General features: G+C 34.5%; 1 protein-coding gene across 3 annotated transcripts in view; it reads right to left on the bottom strand.

The window, feature by feature from the left end:
* Positions 1–373: 373 nt before the first annotated feature.
* The window catches only part of LOC139968722 (E3 ubiquitin-protein ligase MARCHF8-like), a 78,937-nt gene continuing 53,598 nt past the window's right edge, over positions 374–25,712 (bottom strand). For all 3 annotated transcript variants that reach the window (XM_071973032.1, XM_071973034.1, XM_071973033.1), the window contains exons 3-4: positions 22,389–22,763; positions 374–9,418 (exon numbers count right to left, since the gene is read on the bottom strand). In XM_071973032.1, coding sequence (XP_071829133.1) covers positions 9,047–9,418; positions 22,389–22,763 — 747 coding nt within the window. In that variant the 3' untranslated portion in view covers positions 374–9,046. The remainder of the gene's footprint in view (positions 9,419–22,388; positions 22,764–25,712) is intronic.

Genomic DNA, 25,712 nt, shown 5'->3' on the forward strand with positions numbered 1-25,712 from the left:
TGTACCCAAACATGACCCAACTCTGTCACTTGGAGGTGCTGGGGATGTGCCCCTCCCTCACCAGCCCCCCCCCCCTCTTTATCAACCTCCCATACTACCATGCATTTAGAACAAATTTATAGTCTAAATACGCCTCAGGACGTCTAAATATGTCACTGGAGTCTACAATGGTATTCTTTTTCGCGGGAGCCCCTGAAACATGGCAGAGGGCTTCACCCACTCCAAGGTCCACATCCCCTACTTGAGGAGATATGGATCCACCCCTGTAAAGGGAGATTTACCCCCACCCCAGCCCACCCTCTCCCGTTAGTATGCTTTATATATAGTAACAATTTGAGGGGAAAAGAAAGAAGAAACTAAAACAGAAGATGGATTAAGTTCATCCTTGATGTAACTTGTATTGTGTCCCAATAGAAATAACTCTTGATATCATACAGCAGATTAATACTAACATATTATTTTCTCTTCATTATTAAAAGTAAATATTTTACAAATTTTGAGAAACTTAAAAAATACTTTGTGAATGCTGAATACACATGTATACAAGGTGTATTATATTCCTCTTCTTGAATCTAAAACTACACATAATGGCATCGATGAAGCCATACACGACAGACCAAACAAAGACTTAGTGCATATATGAAACACGGGCTTTGATCAAATTTTTAAAGATATACAGTAATTCCAAAATAACCGAACGTTCCGTTCCGATTAAGTTGTACATGTTTATCACTCAGTCGCTTGCCATAAGTTCTCTCTCTTTTATTTTGTTATTATTATATATTTTTATTATTCTTCGCATCCGGAGTAAACAACGTATTGTAAATGAAATAAAATCTTTCAATGAACAATCACAAAAAAATGAGCCAAAAAAAAAAAAAAAAAAATGTCATGCCAAATCTCTTAAGACGAGTACTCATAACAGTATGACGTCACACGTTACAAGAAATTTTCATTGTAGTCGCTGAAATATCGCTGAGATATAATCGAATGTCGATAATTGACTGCACTGCCATTGCAGTCCAGTCTACACGGACCTGTACATGGCATGTATTTCCCATAAATCACATTTCACATGTGAAGGGTATACTAGAACTTACCATGGAGATAATGTTCAGACCACAAGCTAACAACATTTCCATACTGTCACACAACCCAACAATGAGTCGTGTATAATCTGTACTTTTATCAGTACATTTTAATCCTTCCCCCCCCCCCCCCGGCCCTTCTGATATGAGCTCTGAAATATATTAAGCCTTTAAAATAGAAATACTTCCCCACCATCCTCTCCCCTTTAACCTCTATGGCCTTCTGTGCCCCGACCCCCCCCCCCCACCCACTTTATTAATTCATCAGATAACACTACCCATTATAAAACAGTTTTATATATAATCATAACTTTCTCTTATAGAATTTTCCAGTTTTGTTAAATAATCATGTACAGTGTGATAAGGGATACAGAATACTCGACCACAAAAGCAATGCTGGCTACACTGCAAACAGACTGTGTGTAAATGGTTAACGCTATGGAAACTTTTCCCTTTCCATTAACATAAATATATGCTATCCGTGGCAAACTAAGCAACAGAATTAAAAGCCGAATAACATTAATATTTGATTTCTGTTAAAGTGATAAATTACCTTAGCCAACAGTACCTAGCTGCATTAGCTTTTATTTTGTCATTTTTTTATAAAATCAAGTTTCATCGTTCCCACACAAAAAAAATTTTTTTTCCTTTTGTATTCTCTTCTTTTCTTGGGTTTCTCAAAGTCTTTCTATTTTTCAATCTTTCAAGACTGACAAGAAATTTGGAGTCTACACTAAAAGCATTCAATTACTGATCAATATTAACATAATTCTGGAGACTTGTTGAGGGAAGAAGAAGCCTCGTAGCCATATTATTAGCAAGATGAATGATAACCATTTTCAAACATAAATATGCAAGTAACAATATTGAGTAAGGGAACTGAATGTTATTTCCAAATGAAACCTAAAAACGCCTGGAAAGGTTCTATGATGAGACCTACTTTTCCCGTAGCGCAATGAATGACATTAATGGTATTCCCCAGTGCTAGACTGTCTAATAGTGGTCAGTTATTGTCAAATTTCAACAAGTCACCAAGTAACTATAGAAGCATATTTCTACATTGTCTATTTTAACAGTCCTCAAAGCCTGGGAATAATTTGGAGGATGGGACTCTCTAGGAACTTCTCACATGCTAAAAAAGCTGGTGCCAAAGACTGATAACCCTTCAGACACTAACCAGAGAAACAAATTACCATGGGGGAGGGGGAGGGGGAGGTGGGGAGGGCAAGGGGTCGAGGGTTCATCAGGTTTTGTATATGTGTGAAACAGAATTTCTCTCATTTTTGTTTTTCTTTGAAATTGATTGTCAGATCTAAGATCTAAGATCATAAGGTCTTCTTCAAGTGATAATGAAATTCCAGCAGCAAGCACATAAAAAAAAAATTGATACTGTGTAGTAACGGTAAAATTTTCAATGGGTACTTCCTGACGTAACTGCATCTCAAGACAGTGAACAACTTGAGAGTTGGAGGTGACGTGAAATTCAACACACATACAGTGCTTTTCCATATCAAGTTTTGTCACTACAAGTGACTCTTCAACACACCAAAATGCACAAACATTTGCAATGAAAGGAGTCCAGCTCACTTATTTCGGAGTCTTCAAAAATAGCCTAGCCTTTTCGTAAACGGTCAGACCATTCAATGACATCATAGACGAAGGGCTAAGAAAGTAAAGTGTCCAAGAAAATAGTACTTGAGATCTTGAGTTTTTGACATGAGCTGTTTATGGATGGATCGTGCATTGCTCTAAAGCACTCTGTATTATAACAAGTAGCGTGTAGTAGTATCTACGGTAAACTTTATTATCAAAAAGAAAAAGACTCCCCCCCCAAAAAAAGAAGTTATTTATACCTTCCCTCACAAACTCATGGAATTTAATTAATTTGGTAGTGCATTAGTATAGTGTCAGATATGACTTTCAAGAGGAATAAAGCCACAACCTACCAGACTCCACCCTACGCAAGCTCCCCTCTCACCCTAACTGCAGAACAGTGGCGGAGCGTCCATACAGTCAGAGGGGGCAGATGCCCCCCACCCCTGACGGACTCAAATGGACTGCTGGCGCCCTTTTCAGCTTTTTCCACTTTTTACTTATTCGCGATTATTAACTTTTTTATTGCGCTCTCAAATACCTATTGACATTTGTCACATTTTGTTGGTGTAATTTTCTGACAAAATGGCCATGACACCTATTTATTCTTCGTTTATCTGCAAATTAGCAAGGCCCGGAAAGGGTCATTTCCGGCGATCTAGGGAGTATCTTTACTCAAAAAAATTCTGTACGCTCCGCGCCAACCTGTGGTCGCGCTCTGCTTAGATAGTGACGAAAGCGCCCCTACAGACCATTCTCGTCCCCCCTGACCAATATCCCTAGCTCTGCCACTGCTGCAGAAGTCCCAAAGCCGACAGGAAAGTTTTTCCCAACCCACTTTTTACGGTCGCGTCCCACAGTTTAAGGACCGTCACTTTAGGCGATACCACCAATAAATTCATGCAGATAAATTTAACTTAAAAAATTGAAGCTCCATAAGGAAATGAGTTGTACATGTGAATAAATTACTTGTTAACAACTCAACTTCTAACATTACATAATTAACCCCAAGAATTTACAATTTCAGCAGCCTCTTAATAGGTCCCTTAGTTTAAAAATGGTCAAATTTTGATCATATACATTAAAAATCATAATAAAGCCTCAATACAACATTATTATTACATAATTAACCATAATAATAATAATACAAGATGCTGATAGGTTTACAAATTGGCTTTTCACACACAAGAAGGGTCTTAGTCTATATTATAAATAACTTTGATATTATGTATGATTAGGTAGATTTTACAAATCTTCCACAAAAAAACCCCCCAGGAAGTACAAACAACTTTTGGCAATAAACAAAACGGATGGGAGACACAAAATTGACATATTTGCACAATTTGAATAAAACATGGAGGAATGAATGAAAACAAAATAGGGGAGGGATAAAAATTCTTAAAATGACACTACAAGATTTCAGGTTAGTTAAATGATAAACATGAAAGCCGGCATATCCTCCCATTTTAAGCCGCGAGAATTTGATAAAAATATGAATGAATATCAAAAAGATCAATTAATAAATCAAAGTATTTAGAAGATAGAAAAAAAGAAATTGTCAACCTCTTAACAAGGACTGTAAGGTCAATTACTTAAGAATGTTACAAAGAAATTTGCATATCCTCCCATACTTTAATTACATATAAAATCAGAACAGTTTTAATATATCAACATTGCTTTGTCATGTTGTTAATGAAAACAAATATTAATGTTCCATTTAGAGTTATAAGTGGCAATGGGGTCTCTTATTTTCTAAAATCTAGAGCTTGATGAAAATGGCATTTATTAATTTTCATTAATTGATTTATTAAGATTTTGTATACAATCACACACATTTTGCTTTGTGTACAGATACCACGATGATATATAACACAGCTTTAAGATTGATTTCAACATGTAAAAAAAATTCATAATGGAAATCAATTTATATTTATATAACTCGAACCAAATGCAGAACAGCTGACCACAAGATCAAATCACTCTACCAAAACTGAAGCTGATTGTTTTGCCAATCAGTTCTAATATTCATTATAATTAATATTAATTATTAATATTCATTATTATTGCTTACAGTTTCCAAAACTTCCGGAACAAACATAAAACTGTGCTAAAGAGAGTCGCAGATATCTTGGCATACACAGAATTATATGGCGTCTAACCGAGGTAATTGTCGGTTGTTTGGCTTTCCAATCTGTTTAACAAAACTACATGTGAACACCTTTCACAATGTTATTCGTCAAGACTTATAAAGCAGTGGGACATAGACATAGATTGCAATCACCCTGCCACTTGTACCAATCCATCGCCCCCCCACACACTACTCTGCTTCCACTGCCTCCATTGCCTGCTGTTGTACTACCTCATCATCTGACAGAGCCAAGGATGAACGATTGTTTGCTTAGACTAGACAACCATCATGACTACCTCTAATATTTGTTTGGTTTTAATCACTCACTTTTTGACAGACATAAAACTGTACAGCCTGTCTGTACCAAGATCTTCAAGGCATATCTCTTCTAACGATCTCCTGTAATTCTTTTACTAAATTATCAAGTATATAACAGATTAAAGACTTGTCAATATTATAGACAAATGACTGAAAGATTATGGGGGGAAATACAATTAAAATATCTAATAATCACAGCCTTGTTCATTATTAAAGCATCCTATATAAAACACATGCATTTCTGACATGAAGCAAAAACATGGATCGGAAAGGATGATTTTGGACCATGTGGTTACCTACTCACCCCCCCCCCCTCGTCCTCTTCCATCCCATCCCTCCAAAAACCATAGCCAACAGCCAAACCATCAAAGTTCTGAATTCTCTAATAAATGAATATATACAAATGATAAACTTCCTGCTTTAGAATACATGTAACTGTCTGTGAATGACAGATCAACATCTTTAAGCAATTTCTCATCAAATGTCTTCAAACTATATATATTAAAAGTCACAAAACTGTTTGGAAAAGTTTGGGCATGTTGATAGATCACACCTTTAAGCCCCTGCTTATAGAGGGGGGGGGGGGGAATAGCAAGTGGGGGGGGAAAGGCAGTAAAGCAATTAAAATATCATAAATAATAAACTTCAGTTTGTTTTTTCATCAAAGAATATAATCTGAGACAGGGAGCAGATTTATATTTAAAAGTTTATGTAATGAAATTAAACTTATTTAAGTAGTACTTCAAATCGGAGACAAGTGCAGGAGACAATGTATGCAACTTGTTCTCCTAAATGTTTGGCTTGGCTTTTCCCCATTGGGACATCTCTCCGAGAACGTGACTAGTCAGTCATTTAAAGAAATCTTTCATTGCTCCATTAACGAACGAGACTGTCTTGTTAATTTGATATTCACGGGCATCTCGTGGCATGGTATTGACTGCTCTTGAACGAAGGATTAGGAATGGAACGACATTTCATTTCAAGTTTAACCAACTGTTGGTCATTGAACTGAATGTTTTAAAAAAAACAACAACAATGTTTTTAATAAAGATTCTGTGTGTTTTTGTTCTCTTTTTTAGGGTTTCAAAGTATGAATCAAGATAAACAGCTTAAGAGTCCTTGATATATTTTCTCTCTAATTATTGATATGATTGAATCAGTCACAGTAAACAACAGAACCTTCAAAACACAGGGGACTGTCTCAAACTAATATTATTTTTTTTAGGAAGCATCTAACCCATCTCTATCATTGCTTATAAAATGGGACATTATCGCAACCTGAATACTTCAAACTTACGGAGATTTAGGTTTTTTTCCGTTCATAATTGTTTCCATCCCGATGAGAAATAATTCATTTCTCTTCCGGCCCATCTACCAGACTTACCTCACATTTTTCTCTAATAATACTCCATTTAACTTGTTTCACAAGGACTGTGGACGAATTGTGGTTTTGTGGAGAAGTTATCAAAAAACTCACTGACAATTTAGTCCCACAAAAACATAAAATGGAAAAGGGCTTGATAAAAGAATATGAGGCTCCCAGGAAACATGTGAGTGGGTTTTGAGAAGCCACTATATGGCCCACTACTATTGATAAACAGTTTGCTATGGTATACCTTCTACTGGTCAGGTAATCTCTAAACTTTATTATTAATTCCTTTTCTACCTGGCATATTTTGCTTTTCAACTGTTCATCTTAATTATTGTTTTTTATATCATAATTCAACTAAATTTTCATGACTTTTTTTTTTGGTCTCACAAATGGTAAGTACTCTTTCATAGAAGTTTTCTTTCCGCGCGCTCTTTGTCAAAATGGTTCCAAACTTGAAATCGATTCAAAACTGATTTCTTAATTTAAAAAAAAAAAAGGAAAAGTATATTCATATGAGTCAATTTGTAATTAAAAGCAGTAAAAATGGATAAGTCCAGATGAATCATGTGATTTGAATACATGAAGAATGCAGACAAATATGACCACATCTCCATATTTAGAAGAGAGATTATGAAATGACATCAATGCTATTCGAGCCATTTTGGTGTTTGGACCATTCCACCTAAACAATTGTGTATTTCTTTTCAACGACAATCAAGTTTATAAAATGGTAACAAGTTTGAAAACTGGACAGAATGACAGGTCAAGTATTTAAGTTCTTCTAAGATAACTTCAGAATATTTAACAGATGTATCTGACATTAAATACACGTCAAACCTTCAAAAAAATATTAAAATCCTCTATTTTATGGAACCTATTGACTTTACAAGTTTTTATTAGCTTACAATTTTTTATCAGCTACTGTATGTCTGTGCTTCATATTCGAACAAGTTTTCTTCTTTCAGTTAACAGAGTTGTAAGCATTTGATATTATGTTACTACTATAAGTTGTATGAAGTCCTCTGTTTTCAGTAACACCCATATAGGGATACTACTGTACAAACTATATTACGTTTGGTCAACTTCAAATCCTCCAGCAATAATTCCAGATAACAGAGATGTAAATGCACTGATGTCATCTGACAACCTTAAGATCAATCAAATCCTGTCTCTTCAGTAACACCTATATAGTGAGACTACAAACTATAATAGGTTTACTCAATTGATATCAAGTCCTGGAATAATTTCAGATAATAGATATAAGTATAAAGCAATGATATTTTGTTTGAAGCTTTAAGAAGTATCAAGTCCTTTCTCTTCAGTAACACCAATATTGTGATGCTATAAACTATAAGGTTTAGTCAATTTATATCAAGTCCTCCTGGAATAATTTCAGATAATAGAGATGTATAAAGCATTGATATTTTGATAGAAGCTTTAAGAAATATCAAGTCCTTTCTTTTCAGTAACACCAATATAGTGAGACTACAAACTATACTAGGTTTACTCAATTGATATCAAGTCCTCCTGAAAAATTTCAGATAATAGAGATGTATAAAGCATTGATATTTTGTTAGAAGCTTTAAGAAGTATCAAGTACTTTCTTTCAAGTAACACCAAGATAGTGATACTACAAACTATAAGGTTTAGTCAATTTATATCAAGTCCTCCTGGAATAATTTCAGATAATAGATATAACTATAAAGCAATGATATTTTGTTTGAAGCTTTAAGAAGTATCAAGTCCTTTCTCTTCAGTAACACCAATATAGTGAGACTACAAACTATAATAGGTTTACTCAATTGATATCAAGTCCTCCTGGAATAATTTCAGATAATAGAGATGTATAAAGCATTGATATTTTGTTAGAAGCTTTAAGAAGTATCAAGTCCTTTCTTTTCAGTAACACCAAGATAGTGAGACTACAAACTATAATAGGTTTAGTCAATTGATATCAAGTCCTCCTGGAATAATTTCAGATAATAGAGATGTATAAAGCATTGATATTTTGTTAGAAGCTTAAGAAGTATCAAGTCCTTTGTTTGTAATAACACCAACATAGTGATACTACAAATTAAACTAGGTGTCTTCAATTTATATCAAGTCCTCCTGGAATAATTTCAGATAATAGAGATGCATAAAGCATTGATATGATCGTGTAAATCAGCAAATTGTATGTTCTAAATAAACAGTGATACTGTGGCTTTACACATCTATATCAGGATAAAAGTCAATTGGCTTTCAAGTCTTCTTAACATGATTGCAGAAAAAGACAAGATGGGCCATATACTTTCCACAAGTATCAAGTCTTCCTCTTACACCAAAATCCAATACATTGATATCACAAAATGATATCAAGTTCACCAAGAAACAAGTATCAACTGATCCTCTTCAGATACGGAGAGAAGTATTTCGTTCCCTCCTTTTCAGGTTTTAAAATAAAAACTTCATCGAACTTATCGAGTCCTCATGATTTTTTTATTAAGTAATTTTCCCAAAAAAACCCTTGATATCAGTTCCTGCTGAAAGTGACTATGAAAAAGGAAATCAAGTTATTACTTCGACAGGTATCAAGTCCTCTTCCTGCTGTTCCTTCTTGAGTCGCTTCACTTTCTCCCTTTCTTCCGGAGGGCAGTCCTGCACGTAAATCACACGGTTATAGGCTTTGAGTTTCTTCCACAATTGTACGTAGACCTTACACTGTACGTACATGAAGATCAATCCTCCGGAGAATCCGATGGCGACCACAATTAGTTTGGTCCAGAACGGCCACACATTGTCCATGTCCATGATGTCGGACTTGGTGTGCTCGATGAGTATATACAGGGCCCATACGATACAGACCACCACGATGATGTGGAAGAGGACGGAACAGAGAATCTTCCGGCGCTCTAAAGATGACATCTCAAATTTCTGCCACTGTGTGAAGAAAGAAAGAAAGGGTGGGGGGGGGTGTTAGATTTTCAATACAGAAGGTATTCAACTTCTGTCAAAGTAATGTGTAATTCCTTTTTCACAAGGAGGACCTATCTGAAGTGAGGGTTAAGGTAACTTTTTTTTCCTCCACCCCTCCCCCAATGAAAAATATATATAAAATATTTGTCCAGGGATATATATTTTACTGAACAACTATCCACCAACCTACTCCCTCCCTCCACCCCTCCCCACTTGCCCCAACTACTCCAATCATACACTATACATACAGCATATCTAGGAATGTGCCAGCATTAGCTCAAGGAAACATTTTCCAAAAGTTGTCGACGTGCATGCAAGAAGTAAAATCAGGCAACATGAACAGTTTTTTTGATAACATATGACGTACATACCCCCTACCCTTGCACCCCTCCTCCCTCCCCAAGTTCCTCCCCCTTCCCCCTCCCCCTCCCATAAGTTCTACTTCCAGTACTTCCAAATCTGGCGACATGCACAGTTTTTATTGATAACATATGATGTACATACCCCCTATCCTTGTACCCCCTCCCTTCCCAAGTTCCACCCTAGCCCCCCCCTCCCCTAAGTTCTACTTCCAGTAACACTTTAGATATGATGTATGAAGAGGAAATACAGAAAATATTATGAATATTAAAATATGGCACAGATCCCAGTTCACCAAGTACTGTATATGTCATTATTCATTACACTTCTCAAGCATCTGGCTGTTGTGTGAAATAAGTATCCAAGTATCACAAACTCTCTGTACGTTATGGTCTTAAAACGGCGCAAAGTAGACCCCATTGACAATGTACAAGCAACTGCTGTGTCTGTTGGGAATATTATTGGAATATTATATAGCTATATTATTCATTATTCCCGCTGAATCACAAATAGAGTAATCAAACATCTAGGCATGATAATGTTCACATTATGACCAAGCTACCAAACCCTTTTCATTACCACAATTATATTGCTTCATCTATACACCAGTGACTACTGCATGAACCTGTGCCCCCTGTGCCCCCAAAACTGGTTTTGAAACCTTTTCACATCAAACATTAACCCCTAGTCAATATTGCACCTGTTTTTTTTTCTTCACCTGCCATCATTAGAAAAGCAGGCTCTTATCAGCTTCTTTGTACTCTTTGATAATGAAAGAATTTTTCAAAATATGTTAAACATTTTCGATAGAATTTAATGATTATTATTGGGCTGTTCAATTTAGAAATGATTTGCTAGAGCGCTATCATTTGTGATTTCAAGAAATTCAGGATGTTACAAGTTATTCTGTGACCTCGTTTCAAACTTTTATCAACGATACGTTGCTGATATTTGAACCATGCAACAACAAAAAATCACTGTGACAATTAAACATTTTGAGATGCTTTAAAGCACCAGCTTACTCAGTCGTTCTCGAGGAGGGTCTAATATTGACAATCAAATGTAATGTAACATAGTGGTAATGCTGGTTTCTTTTCAATAAGAATTTTATTTTAATTTTTTTTTTATTCAATTAGATTTTCTTATTTTTTTTATTTAATCAATAAGACTATTTATTTCTTTTATTTATGTTGCAATAATCTTTTATCTTGTCCTTGTCTTACTGTTTTTCATTCTCATTCTTTAATCTCCATCTGTATATATAGCCTGATTTATTTTCCTATGCTTATTTATTTTTGTACTGATTTGAACTTTTTATGTGCGAGACACTAATTTCCTTATTTGGAGCAATAAAGTTTTACTTACTTACTTACTTATGTCAATTTCTTTTTATTTATAAAGGATTCTTTCCCCCCTTCCATTGACCAGAAATTAAACATATACAACACTCACAATCTAAACGATATGAGCCATTAAATGCATATATACAGAAATAAAATGATGAAACTGACGGTAATTCTATTTTCAATTGTTAAATGAGCTTAATTTCCCCACTTAGAGTTGAACATACACAAGACAGGTTACTGTACAAGCCTTTTGATATTTACCCTGACTGTTAAGACATAGCACATAGACTGTCTATTGTCTTTCTTCCCTTTGTGTGTTTTTTGCCTTTTGTTCAGGGAGAAACTCCCTGAGGTTTTTTTTTAGTATACTTCCTTAGTATACTTATATGCATTCACTTTATATCTAGAATTTGTATTATATATGTAACATGCTATGTTGGAAAACATATAAACCAAACAATATAACTTCATGTTTATAAATTAACAAGCTACTATTAAACCTCCAGGGTATCATTTATTAATTTGCTTTACGTATTCCACTTCCCTTCTATAGCTTTTTTTTGTGCTAAATAATTACCCTTTTTTATTTTTCCTTCGATAAATAAGAATACATCTAATTGGGTGATAGACAGCAAACTTTTTAACAGTAGAATATTTTATGCTCCAGCAAACAAAAGAAATTAGTATTTTGCTGGTATAGTTATTGATTTCAACACATCTGGAGCTGTTAAGTGTCTCATTGTACTGTACTATTCTGCTATATAATGTATATGACAATGATTAAGTGCAATACTTAATTATCTTAAGGAAGTAGTCCATGCATTAATTTGTGTTGGTCCTCTGTAAGGTCATGCACTGGTCCTCTGTTAGGTCATGCATTGGTCCTCTGTAAGGTCATGCATTGGTAAAGTCATGCATTGATAAATAATCTGTATGGTCATGCATTGGTAAGGTCATGCTTGGCAATCTGTAAGGTCATGCATAGGTAAGGTCATGCATTGGTAAGGTCATGCATTGGTAAATAATCTGTATGGTCATGCATTGGTAGGTCATGCATTAGTTCTCTGTTAGGTCATGCATTGGTAAGGTCATGCATTGGTAAATAATCCGTATGGTCATGCATTGGTAAGGTCATGCATTATTCCTCTGTAAGGTCGTGCATTGGTAAGGTCATGTATTAGTCCTCTGTAAGGTCATGCATTGGTAAGGTCATGCATTAGTCCTCTGTTAGGTTATGCATTGATAAATAATCTGTATGGTCATGCATTTGTAAGGTCAAGCATTGGTCCTCTGTAAGGTCAGACATTGGTAAGGTCATGCATTAGTCCTCTGTTAGGTCATGCATTGGTGATGTCATGCATTGGTAAATAATCTGTATGGTCATGCATTGGTAAGGTCATGCATTATTCCTCTGTAAGGTCATGCATCGGTTCGGTCATGCATTGGTAAATTATCCGTATGGTCATGCATTGGTAAGGTCATGCATTGGCAATCTGTAAGGTAATGTATTTCTGAGGTCATGAATGGGCAATCTGTAAGGTCATGCATTGGTACGGTCATGCAGAGGTCTTCTGTTAGGTCATGCATTGGTAAGGTCATGCATTGGTAAATAATCCGTATGGTCATGCATTGGTAAGGTCATGCATTGGCAATCTGTAAGGTAGTGTATTCTAAGATGAGCTTATGACTTGATATATTAGCTTGATATATTAGGCTTTGTTCCTCTCTACCCGATGCTAATTGTTCTACCATAAACAAACTCATGAGACTAATGAAAAGAAATATATGCTTGAGAAGCACACGGTAAAGCCCCCCCAAAAATAATAATAATAATAAATGAAACCTGTAGGCAACAACCTCAAACTGATTTCACTCATCTTCAAGTTTCATAATTTAGAAGTGTCATTAAAATACAGGCGTTGGATATATATTTTTTTTAACTTTCATTGCCAGCAGATTTATATCTATTTACGTAAATTTAAATACACCTTTGAGGATATTTAATGAAAGTATACCCTAGCTGTCTGAACTGAAGTGTAATAATAATCTGAACCACCAAACCGCTCTGTTTAATGATGTATGTATATATTGATCAATGCATGGTTTGAGCCATGTATCCTCACAGTAGAATAACAGACATGCTTGATATTACAAACATTGGACAATTGCACAGACACTTTGCATCATTACAGTTCTTGCACACAGAAAAGGGAAAGAATACGCACCCTAAATTTGAAGAAAAAAAAAAACTTTTGTGATAATTAAGAAATAGCAACAAAAAAAAGACCAGGATTATTGTGAATCCCGTATAAAGCTGGATACCATTGTGATATTCAACCACTGTATCCCTTTATCTTACATATGTGGGGATATATATATATATATATATAATGCATGTGTAGTATGTGGTATGACAGATAAAACAACACACCAGAAAAATTCCACTTCACGACCGGTTTCATCCTTTGGGGACTTATCAGGCGAAGGTAGGAATCGAACCCCGGATCTTGTGTCACAGACCGAAGTCCGTACCACTCGACCACAATGATTCTACTGGTGTGTGAATGCGTATAAAATGGCTTTGTATAACTGTCATTGAGGATATAGACACAACCAGTTGGCATGCAATATATGCCATTTATAAATTATTATTTTAAATCTTATAGCAATTTTAATCCTGTCCTTTGTTCTTTTTGGACATCATTTGTAAACCACTTTAATACTAAGTATATAACTAGATATTCATCTTATATCTTTCCTGTTGCCAGAGTGGTCAAACTACATAAAATAATAACCGATCAAAATCATACTTTGAGAAAAATGATCTTTTTTCCTTATAATAAGAGTCATTGTTTAATGACACCACAAAAAATGCTAGCAAGTTCATTTCATAACACAGCTTTAAGAATCATGACAAAGCTATATATGTAAAATTTGAAATATATCGATCAAAGAATTCAGTCAATTTTCAGGTTTTGCACCATGTACGGAACATTTGAAAAAATAAAACGTACGTTCAGTCACGTGACCAAGCAGTTGGTAATTTAAGCACAACTGTCTGATCCACGTGCAAGGCTCAAATCTCTGTTAACTCACTCTGTATCCGACTGTGTATCCACTCTGTATCCGACTGTATCCGACTGTGACAATTATTTGTATCTTCATTAATATTCACGAAATGGAAGAATAACAATAGAAACCTCATGAGGAGATGGAATCAATAATAAATTAACCTATTTTTGGGGATTCTTGTTTTAAAAAAAGGGAAATTCTACATAAAAAACATCCAGAATTTGTAAGGATATAATATCGACATGGTGCATTCATTAGTTCAGCTGAAATTCATGAAATTTTTACCAAATTGTATTAAACAAAAATGACGAAATCGCAGAGACAGAAAATTAACACTGGTATCAACAGTATCTAGTGATTGTTTTTACAATGGTAGATTCGGAAGGAGGAGAACGAGGGAATTGACCCAAAAGTTTGGCCAAGGAGGGGAGGTGCGGGGGGGGGGTGAAGGGAGGCAGTGCACTTTTTTGTACTAGGTAGTACGTAAACAGGAAAGTGCATATTTGCTGAATGCAGTAGTCAGGAGAGTGGGGAGGAGTAGAATGCATCCAATCAGTTGATGAAATCAATTTAAAAAGTTTAGAGAAAACTAAATCTATATCAGAAAATATAATCAGCTTTCTTGTCTTAGTTTCATGTATGTGAAATTAAACCTTGAAGCCAAAGTCTGTCTTGTCCCGGTTCCTTGTCCAAACTTTTGATGTACCCTATAGGTAAAAATTTGATCAAATGGCAAACATTGTGTGGTGCTCTGTATGTACGAATTATGCAAATTAAATTTTAATGAGACATCCATACATGGTTGAAAATTTAAACATTGAAGTTTTTTCCTTGTGTTTGTATAGAGTCGTAGTTATGTCTAACATTATCTGAATAAGGTAAGATCATACATTAATTACAGACCATTTGGCCTTCAGTATGGAAACTTTCAGATATGCTCAAAATATTAAGATCTTTCTCTGAAATTTTGCAGCTGTTCATCAATTTGCTACAGAATGTCAAAATGACAAAAAAAAAACTGCTGTGAGCATAATTAAACATTTTATTGCAAAATGTTAGAATTGACGAGATTAATTAGTGATCAGTTCTTCATTTTTTTGACAAATTATTGAAATGATGGACTTATGATGAGCATAATTATTATATTCGTCACTTTCTTGCCAAATGCTGAATTAGTGAAACATGTAAAGTGATCAATTTATGCATTTGGGTGCGAATTTTTAAACAGATGACATTTGATAAATGATCATCATTTTGTCATCTTGCTGCAAATTGTTGACATATTATCAGCACATTTAATTATTTTGTGGAAACTACTTGGTTTACAGAGAGATCTCAGCATAATTGACAGCATAAGTACTCAAGTCCAAACAAGGCAAACATGTTTTGATAAGTTTCTGGCAATTTTTAAAATCAATTTCTACAAACACTGGGTATATACATATTATTTAATAACCACCTTCTGTTGTAAGGGATATTCAACTCTACGTTATTATAAATTTGCGGCTCATTGATCAAAGCGACTGAACTACCTAGTTTAGCACACAGCTCATTAATTCAGCTTCTCAGAAGCATGACTCAGACTATTAATGTAATTTACAATAACAAGACTATCAATATATCAATAACACTAGCATACTTAATGGATGCAATGCACACAAGGTGAAGCCGATAAAAAGAATGGTCTCATGTTTCATCCTGCAAAAAAACCTTGTTCTAAAAAACTGACCTGTTTTGGACCAAGTTGATAGAATTCTATCAAACTTTGTTATGTATATAGAGCAATTCACATTAAAGGGTTACTTGAGGCGATGGTGATTATCATGTATATCACTGTAAATATATAAATATATACATATCTATATATATATATATATATATATATATATATATATATATATATATATATATATATATAAATATATACATATATATATTACGTTTTCATTTATTTATATATATAAATAAATGAAAACGTAATATATATATATATATAGCCTATATATATATATATATATATATATATATATATATATATTTATATTTATATATATATATTTTTATATTTATATATTGTACATTAACTGCTATAGAGATCTGACTGATGACAAGTAAACCATCAAAAAACATTGATTGATTGATTACAGATCTTTGTAATAGCTGCAAACATATATAACCAAAGAACCAGAGATCTTCTAACAAGAATAGTCATCAATAATGTATTAGATATAGGGAAAAAACAGCATCATACATGCATATAGTCGGTAGCAGAAAAATAGAGGGGATTTTAAGGCACAATTTGACAGTACTGTAAATCATGTAATCTCTAAAACGTTAATTCTGGAAGAAACTTGAACAAAGGTTGCTTTTTTTACGATAAGATGATCTCCATCATCGCAGAGTTGTTTTCATGAAATGGAGAAGAGAATTTGATATCGTAGAAAATCAAACAGAAACACTGTAATAACGATATTATTTATAACAATGAAATTTAATAATCTGATTATAAGTCTAAGGAATCAAAATTTAAATGTGTTTAGTCTTCCTCTCTGCTTGGCCTTCCTTTTCTTCTTTCCCTAAATGTCTATGATTCTATCATTTCGGTCAGTCAGTGGTCACTATTTTGTCATACTATTTGGTCACTACGAGTCATTGATTTTGGTCAGTCAGTGGTCACTATTTTGTCATACTATTTGGTCACTAGGAGTCATTGATTTCGGTAAGTCAGTGGTCACTGTTTTGTCATACTATATAATATAGAACGACCACTGCGGACAACTTCCTGGAGTAAGTGAGAGCTTCTATCCAGTCAAAATACGTCACATTCAATCCACCACATCTAGATGGGGTTTAAAACTCACAGTCTGGATATATTTTTCTCTTCAAGAGACATTCTATATTGTCTGTAAAAAATCCATTTTTAAGCGATTATACAGACGTAAAGTATTTCATAAGATTATTAAGAAAAGTTCAGAATTATTAAAGATTCCAATATTTCATATTAAATACAATCATAAATAATTCACTCAAAGCATGTACTGTATCTTCTTTCATAACTTACACTGAAATGGCAAAGATAAGTTAACTGTTCAACCAGCTAGTAATTATAAACCTGATCATTCAATGGTAGAAACAAACTTTCACAGCCCACTAGTAGTTTTATGATGGAATTATGCCATGCCTTATAAGGAGGTGCAAATCTTGTGAGCTATGGAAGTATTGCTTTTTTTTTGCATTTTTAGTAAAAATTTACCAGATATATAATTGATCTGAAAACTGACAGGGCTTTCTGAAGGTTAAGTGCATATATCAATAATTTTTTTTTATGACAAGCTATTACAAAAGAGTCTACTTTACTCATAGAATTTGAGTGCCATACGCTGTTACATAATTTACAAATACAGAACAAGCTAAGCTATTTAAGTAATAGAAGGCATGGGGCTGGATTCATTTCACTAATTTATTATTACTTTTATCTTTTACATTATCTCAATTTTATATTAAATTATATATTATGTATATAATTAACTGGAGTGTTAGTTCAGTGGTTAACACCGGTGCCTTCCAATCATAATTTTTGGATTACTCCCAGGTTAATGTATGTCGTCCAGTTACAGAGTTGTTGACAAGGGTGTCGCTAAGGGTGTACACTGCTTAAAAGTTTACCAGTTCACTCTGGACATGGAAGAGCTATAGTGCTAATGTTGTGATGACAAAACAAATTAGTATAACTATCACAAAGATAATATATACAGTATATGCAAAATAATGATCCATTAAAAATCATACATTCAATTTGTGAGCCAAAAAAAGGGGAGGGGAAGTTCTGTGTGAGATAAATATGATTAATTATTTAACCTTTCTTATTAACATCAATCTTTAATGCTAATCACAAAAATCTCAACAGTTAGACAAATTATCCCATAACTGATAAAATCAGGCCAATAAAACAAAACATGAAATTTAAGTACAGTTTTACAGTTTAAGCTTGTAAATTACAAATATCCGGCATTTCAGTCCATGAATGCATCTCTTTTTTTCCCTAGACAACTGCTGTAGAAACCTGACTAGAATAACCTGAATAGTATTAACAATCAAATCAAACCAAACCCGAGAAATACATGCACACACAAAAAAACACACACAAAAAAACGAGGGAAATGTGGAGCAAATAGTCAAATTATCCTAACGATTTCTATAGGAGTTGATAGAAAAGTTATACATCTCTGATTTCGTTGCCACAGAAACCGTCGTAAAAGGATGAAGAGAGGACCTAAAAACGGTTTGTGAAATGATATGTAAGTAATTTCAAAGCACTAAATGTGCACTTGATTACCATTAGCGCTAGTAAAACTAGGTCAAGATATATGCTCTGTGAGTACTTTACTAAATGCATCAAAGTATGATATGGCCTGGTTATACTTGTATTAGAATTTAACTCAGTCCTCACCGATATCTATAGTTATCTATAGTTACTAAATGCATCAAAGGATGATATGGTCTGGTTATACTTGTATTAGAATTTAACTCAGCCCTCACCGATATCTATAGTTATCTATAGTTACTAAATGCATCAAAGGATGATATGGTCTGGTTATACTTGTATTAGAATTTAACTCAACCCTCACCGATATCTATAGTTATCTATAGTTACTAAATGCATCAAAGGATGATATGGTCTGGTTATACTTGTATTAGAATTTAACTCAACCCTCACCGATATCTATAGTTATCTATAGTTACTAAATGCATCAAACGAGGATATGGCCTGGTTATACTGTATTAGAATTTAAGGCAGCCCTCACCGATATCTATAGTTATCTATAGTTACTAAATGCATCTAAGGATGATATGGTCTGGTTATACTGTATTAGAATTTAACTCAGCCCTCACCGATATCTATAGTTATCTATAGTATACTAAATGCATCAAACGAGGATATGGTCTTGTTATACTGTATTAGAATTTAAGTCAGCCCTCACCGATATCTATAGTTATCTGAGAATCGTAATAACTGTATTAATTGACATTAATGAATTACATTTATTGTAATTTCTTTTTCTGTTTTAATTCTCACCGAGGGTAAAATTTAGAACTTCAAACAAATGTGGCATTTAGAGCAGCAATTTGTAAGTGTTTTAACGAGCCTATGAAGCGCCAGCTATGTTCCATGAGAACTCCTCCTCAATAAACCAACCAGTCTAAGGACCCCTTTGGAAATAAGCTTTTAGCTTAAAGGGTTTATCCTTGGCATGTTATTTTCTTTTTGATGCATTTAAGTATATTTCCATCTTGTATTTTAAATGTTTCTCTATATGTGCAATTCTTTGTATGTAGATGAAGAATGATAATTTGCTGAATAAAATCAAATCAAATCAGAGGAAATAAATTGCAAAATATAGGAATGATTGTTTGGATACACCTGGTAATTTGGGTGAAACACTAGCATTTTGTGGAATGCATTTTTTTCATAAACGTCACTTGGCAAAATATGGTCATACATAGTATAAACAATTTTGAGGAATATATTAAGCCCTTGATTGATAATTTGATTTATATCAATTCAACATTCTGAGAAAAAATTTGGTGGCAAAAAGTCAAAACTTTGGTATAAAAGGTCATAATTTTCAATAAGAAAAAGATAAGTCAACACTTTGAGAAAATATACTTGAATTATCAACGACAAAGTATTTTAATTTCGATATTTTTTTTATATTTTGAAATTTTCAAAGTTCCATCTCACAGTCTAACATAGCAACTACAAAACTGACAATTCTTCTAGGCAAGACCTCCAAGCACCACTAGTTTTCTAACCCCTTTGAGACTTTGGTCTCTTCCTTCTCTACTCCCATGGTCTTTGAAAGAATATCTAGTGGTTAGAGTGGATGGATCACACTTCAAACCAGGATGACCCAAAGTTAGTGCATTATCCAAACCCATTATACAAGATGGAGCAATATAAATGTTACAAGGGACATTCAGATGGCAGAGAATGTAACACCTATATGTACGAAAATCCTGCGAAATAGTCACGTAGCTTCACTTCTGAAATGGTAAATTCAGAAGGAGCACACATGGTGGGAGGTTTCCCTGGAAGGAGGAATAGAGGGCGCAGTGCTGATGAAACATTTCCGGTAGATGGTAAAGTGCAAATGAAGTTTGGAGACAGGTAAGAGAGGAGTGAAGTGAATAAAATATTTCCACACGGTTTAGTTGAAAATCCCAACTCGATATCTTGTCCTTAACTCAAGATATAGTTTGATTGAATGGAACCTATTTTTGATTGACTAAATCCACAATTCTGTGTGATGTCATCAAAGTGAATATTCGTCAAAAGCGTTACTTTCCTGTTATAATCTATACTTGTTGATTTAATTCTCAAAACCTGATACAATTTGGCACGTTTGCTGTCAACTGTTTTTTTTTCGCGGATCGGAACAGGGCGATGGGGGGTTGACCCAGAGGACTGCCCAATGGGGGGGGAGGGGCGATGCTACAACAGTATTACCAGTTAATACCATTATATAGGCTAATGTAGGTAGATGGGAAAGTACACTAGTAGAAGTCGAGACGGTGAAGAGGGGAGAGTAGTATAAAACGCAGAGAATTAACAGCATTTTATATTAAGCGATCCATCTAAGCCACCGGAATATCCATCTCATTACCAGCAAACAACGCAAATGGCCAGCAGTGTACAAAACCACTTTAGCAATTAGCAAAATATATATGTTTAAGAGATTGTATTTATTATGCTCTTAAAAGTATATGATAACATCTTCAATCAACTGGTGATGCGAATACGAAGACGAGATCAAATGAGACATGGCCATGTATGGCATCTTCTAATTCTTTAATCACTCTCACTTGTCTTGTCAACTATTATTCTTTACTGTCCGGGGGCACAAAATTGAAGAAGCATTCATGATTTTAACTGCTGTGCGTATGTGCGTGTATGCGTGTATGCGCATGCGTGTGTCTGTGTGTGTACTTTTTCCTTCCTTTATTTTCTCTAATTATGTCAACATAAGAACCAAAATCATGACAGGTTGACATTTGAATGTTTTTATAAACTTGAGAAATGCCCACCAGCTTGGCTGCTGGAATTCCTTCAACGGAAATTGCTTTGCCATTTTCCAAGACAAGAGTTTAAGAGCTGACAATTGCATTACCTGCCCACAGCTGGATGGAACTAGCATTGTTTAAAAAAGGAATATTTTTTTTTTTTAAATACTATCATGCTAGAGAAGCCTTCTTCATTGAAAAGAAAGGTATAAAAACATAAAATATGATATATATTATATATACATAGTATATATATATATATATATATAAATATATATATATATATATATATAGATATATAGATATATATATAGATATATGCAAAAGGAGATTGGATAATTTAATCCCTAGAGCTAAATATATTTTTTTGGGGGGGGGGAGAGGCTTGTTATAGCTTAGGAACCTCATAAACAGAGATTGTATGAAAACAAATAGCCCACTTTGATTTTACAAAGACAATGTGAATGATATTGCTAATATGACACGTCTAAAGGACAGCTGTTCAGAGGGAAAATTTATTTTCACCGACTGAAAAAAGAACACATTCTAAAGAATTCGGGTGAAATTTTGTTGTTGGACACTTTTTGAAGGCAAGGTATATTGGAATGCACATGTTTAATGGAGACAGTTACAGGAAGGTTAGCAGTAAATAATAAATTGTCTTCTGTTGCATTATTATGAAACCTTAGAGAGAGTATCTATTATTTTTCCAAAGAAATTGTCAACACTAAATAGCAAAGGCCCACAACATTCTTATAGAGGACACACTGTCTGTCTAATGCTAGCCTATTATATGTGTACCATTCTGGGCAGACTTGTTATTAACATTAAACTGGTAAAGTTATGTACTTATCAGCATATTGCATTTCCTTCAATACTACAAGAAGTATTAAAGTTGTCATTTCAAATCCCTAGACAAAACTTTCTCTGCTCTTTTCAAGTTTGTTCATATACTTTATACAGAGGAAATACTGCATAGCATTCATACAGAAAAATTGCAGTACAGGTACCCCGGATGATATGCCAGTAGACACACCCATTTTTGGGGGTGGTGACTGGGGGGGTGGGGGGTTGGGGAGGAGGGTTTTACTCACCTTTCCCAGTGGTTTTAGTTTACTTTGCATCACAAAATTGAAGTGACAAAGTTCACAGTTCTGAGTATTTGAACTCTTAATCCACTTCTGAAGGCATTCCTGATGGACGAATTTTAAACTACCGAGGCACAAGCAAGGTTCGATAAGCGGTTTGGACTCCTCCCCTTCGCAATGACAAATGCGGCAAATCTCGCCCTCTATGGACTTTAACGACACCGACGACTGGAAGGAGCTGCCTCCTTGCCTGGTCGAGGACCTACCGCTACTGGACCTGTCGTGGCTTGATCTCTTGGAATCTATGCTGCCCGAGCGAGCATCTTCCTTGGCTCGATTCCTCTTCTGCGACTTTTGTGCACTTGGACCGGGAGTCCGTTTCTGTTGATGAAAGACAGAAAACCAATGTTGAACAGAAAATCAATTTTGCATGATCATAAAATTTAGCCAAATTAACAACGAGTGGATGGAACGTGAGGGCAGTAGACCAGAATTGGCCCTACCACTGTTAGGGAAGGATATTACTGATGACTCGAGTGCTTACTTAGGTAACAAGCTTGATTATTAAACATTTCTTGATTTACATGATTGTAAACTAAAACCAGAAGGCCTTGTGATTCCTTGCCTTCTAACTTTTTATGAAGTCACCTGCTTGTTATAGAGACAAGCAAAATAAATGTTTCCTTTTAATGGTCTGGTGAAAAAGAAAAGAAAAAGTAGATGCACCCAAAGATCCTGGTTCAATCCCAACCACAAACTGCTTCAAACCGGTCAGAAAAAATGTATATAGTAGAAACACCCAAACTTCAAAAAAATAAATAGCAGCTATAGGCAACAATTGAATATGTTATTGACAGCTACAATATTATTCCAGGACCTTGCAAGTGAAATGGTTAATTACTCACTGTATATAGTAAAAACACCCAAACTTCATAAAATTAATAGCAGCTAATAGGCAACAATTGAATATAGTATTGACAGCTACAATATTATTCCAGGACCATATAGTGTAGCATGATACCCTTCTATTCTTCCTAGCCATCTCAACTACCATAAACTTGTCTAGCTTAGCCCAGCTGTGTTCATGAATGTACCTTAATTACACTGTGTAAAGTATCTGCTACAATTATTCCAAGGAACAATCCGTAGCCTAATTCATAACTTTAAACAAAAACATTGTTGAAAATGTTTATTTTTTTCATGATATGTCTTCAGAATGGTCGATTCGAAAGGATGAGGGCAACTACATGAAGAGGTCAAGGGGAGAGGGTGGAGAGGGGGGAAATGGTGGGGTGCAGTGCAAGCATATTACCAGTTGTATAATTAGCTACAGTAGGTAGATAAGAGTGAATATGTACAGGAGACAGGTTAAGAAAAAAATTTCAATGTTAATTAATGTGTTCACGATACGTAAATTAAAAATTAATGTAGTTAAGAAAATGTAGAACATGCTTGATGCATCCATCAAATAAATATCCCTTTAAAGTGATATACAGTTGATTAATTTATCAAAAATGTTGGAAACTTTTCTGAAATCTTGAGGTCCAAACCCAACTCCGCATAGCATTTTGTACGACGAAGACATAAATTTGTTCAAACTTGGTCGATATCTCGTCAATGCATCTCGTAGCAGTATCGTAGATGATGTCAACGCTGCAATAATTTAGGACAATTAATAACTCATCAGTCCACAGAGAAAACAATATTTCTACAACAGTTCTGACAAGAATAACATTCTTGCTAAAGAATACATTAACGGCAGCTATGTAAACAATCCAAGTGTACACCATTTCAAGGATGAATCAACAAGAGCAAAAAATTGGGGGCAAAAAGGTACTTTTTCAATGAAAATCTACCATGAAGCCATCGCAGACAACCTACTGTGATCCACCTTCCTGGAGTAATGATGTGAGATGCAGAATAATCAAAACAGGTTACATTCAATCAACCGTATCTTGAGTTAGGGAGAATAGATATATTCATATAGAGTTTTCAACAAAAAAGTATGGGATATTTCTTAGTTTTAGATATATATATATATATATATTTATATATATATATTTATATATATATATTTATATATATATATATATATATATATATATATTTATATATTTATATATATATATATATATATATATATATATATATATATAGTACATATAGTATATAAAATATATAGTACATATATAGTAAACCTATACTGTAAAGGATTTTTCAACTAAACAGTGTGAGATATTATTATATTTTATTATTTGCTCTACATCTACATCTACCTATTGAGCACTCATGCAGCAGGAAGTGAACAATTGAATCTTTGTTATATATATATATATATATATATCACCTTATATAACATGAAATGTATAGGCTACTGGCAAAGCTACCTCCATAGCAACCAATCAAGCACTCACTCCATTAGTAATTGGACACATGAACATTTAAGTGACAAATCAACCGTTATCTCTGCCAAAATACTCTGACAGATTTTCGCCGGCTGGGTTTCAAACTTTGTCATTAATCACATTTTCGATACCCCCGGTGCTCCCACCACCAAACCAAATTGACAGCTTCATTCGTTTTTTTGTCTCTGTCAAAATAGGAAAACTCCAGGGAAAACGGACCAGTAATTGCTAAACATTACGTTTTCCAGTCCGTTGATGATCGGCCTACGCAGCTGAAAAAAAGTGATCAGGGAGAAACCTCGGTAAGAGAAGATATAACAGATATTTGACGTGTGAAAAGGATTGAAGATGTTCACTCACCGAGGGGCGGGTAAAACGGGACCCGAATCGTGTAATTCTTTTACATATCACTTGGATCTAACAGCAATCACATCAATAGCAAATGACAAACAGTGCCATTATCTCCGCTGCTAGCGACTTTTTAAGAGTCTTACTTTTTTGTCTAAACTCAAAATCTTTGGCAGGGTTGATACATGTTGAAAAACCAGTGCAATGTATTAACTTGTCGCCATATCTCCTTATAAATTTGCTTTTTTCATAGGCAATTAAAAATAACTTTCTCATCCATGCACACAAATAAGAGAGAGCTTCTTTTCGTGCTCCGTCAGCTATATGTGTAAATTTGATGCATCTCATCAAAATGAAGAGCAAACAACAGAAATTTACCTTGACGGACAAGCAGAGCCTACTGTTGGAACTGCACAGTGTGAGAAAAGATAACATGATACACAGCCTGGCTGCAAGAGGCTGCAAACCATATAACATGTGAAGATAACATGACACATAGCCTAGCTGCAAGAGGCTGCAAACCCTATTAAATGTCAAGATAACATCATACACAGCCAGGCTGCAAACCCTATGACAT

This window comes from Apostichopus japonicus, chromosome 6, assembly GCF_037975245.1.
Source record: "Apostichopus japonicus isolate 1M-3 chromosome 6, ASM3797524v1, whole genome shotgun sequence".
NCBI classification, from domain to species: Eukaryota; Metazoa; Echinodermata; class Holothuroidea; order Aspidochirotida; family Stichopodidae; genus Apostichopus; species Apostichopus japonicus.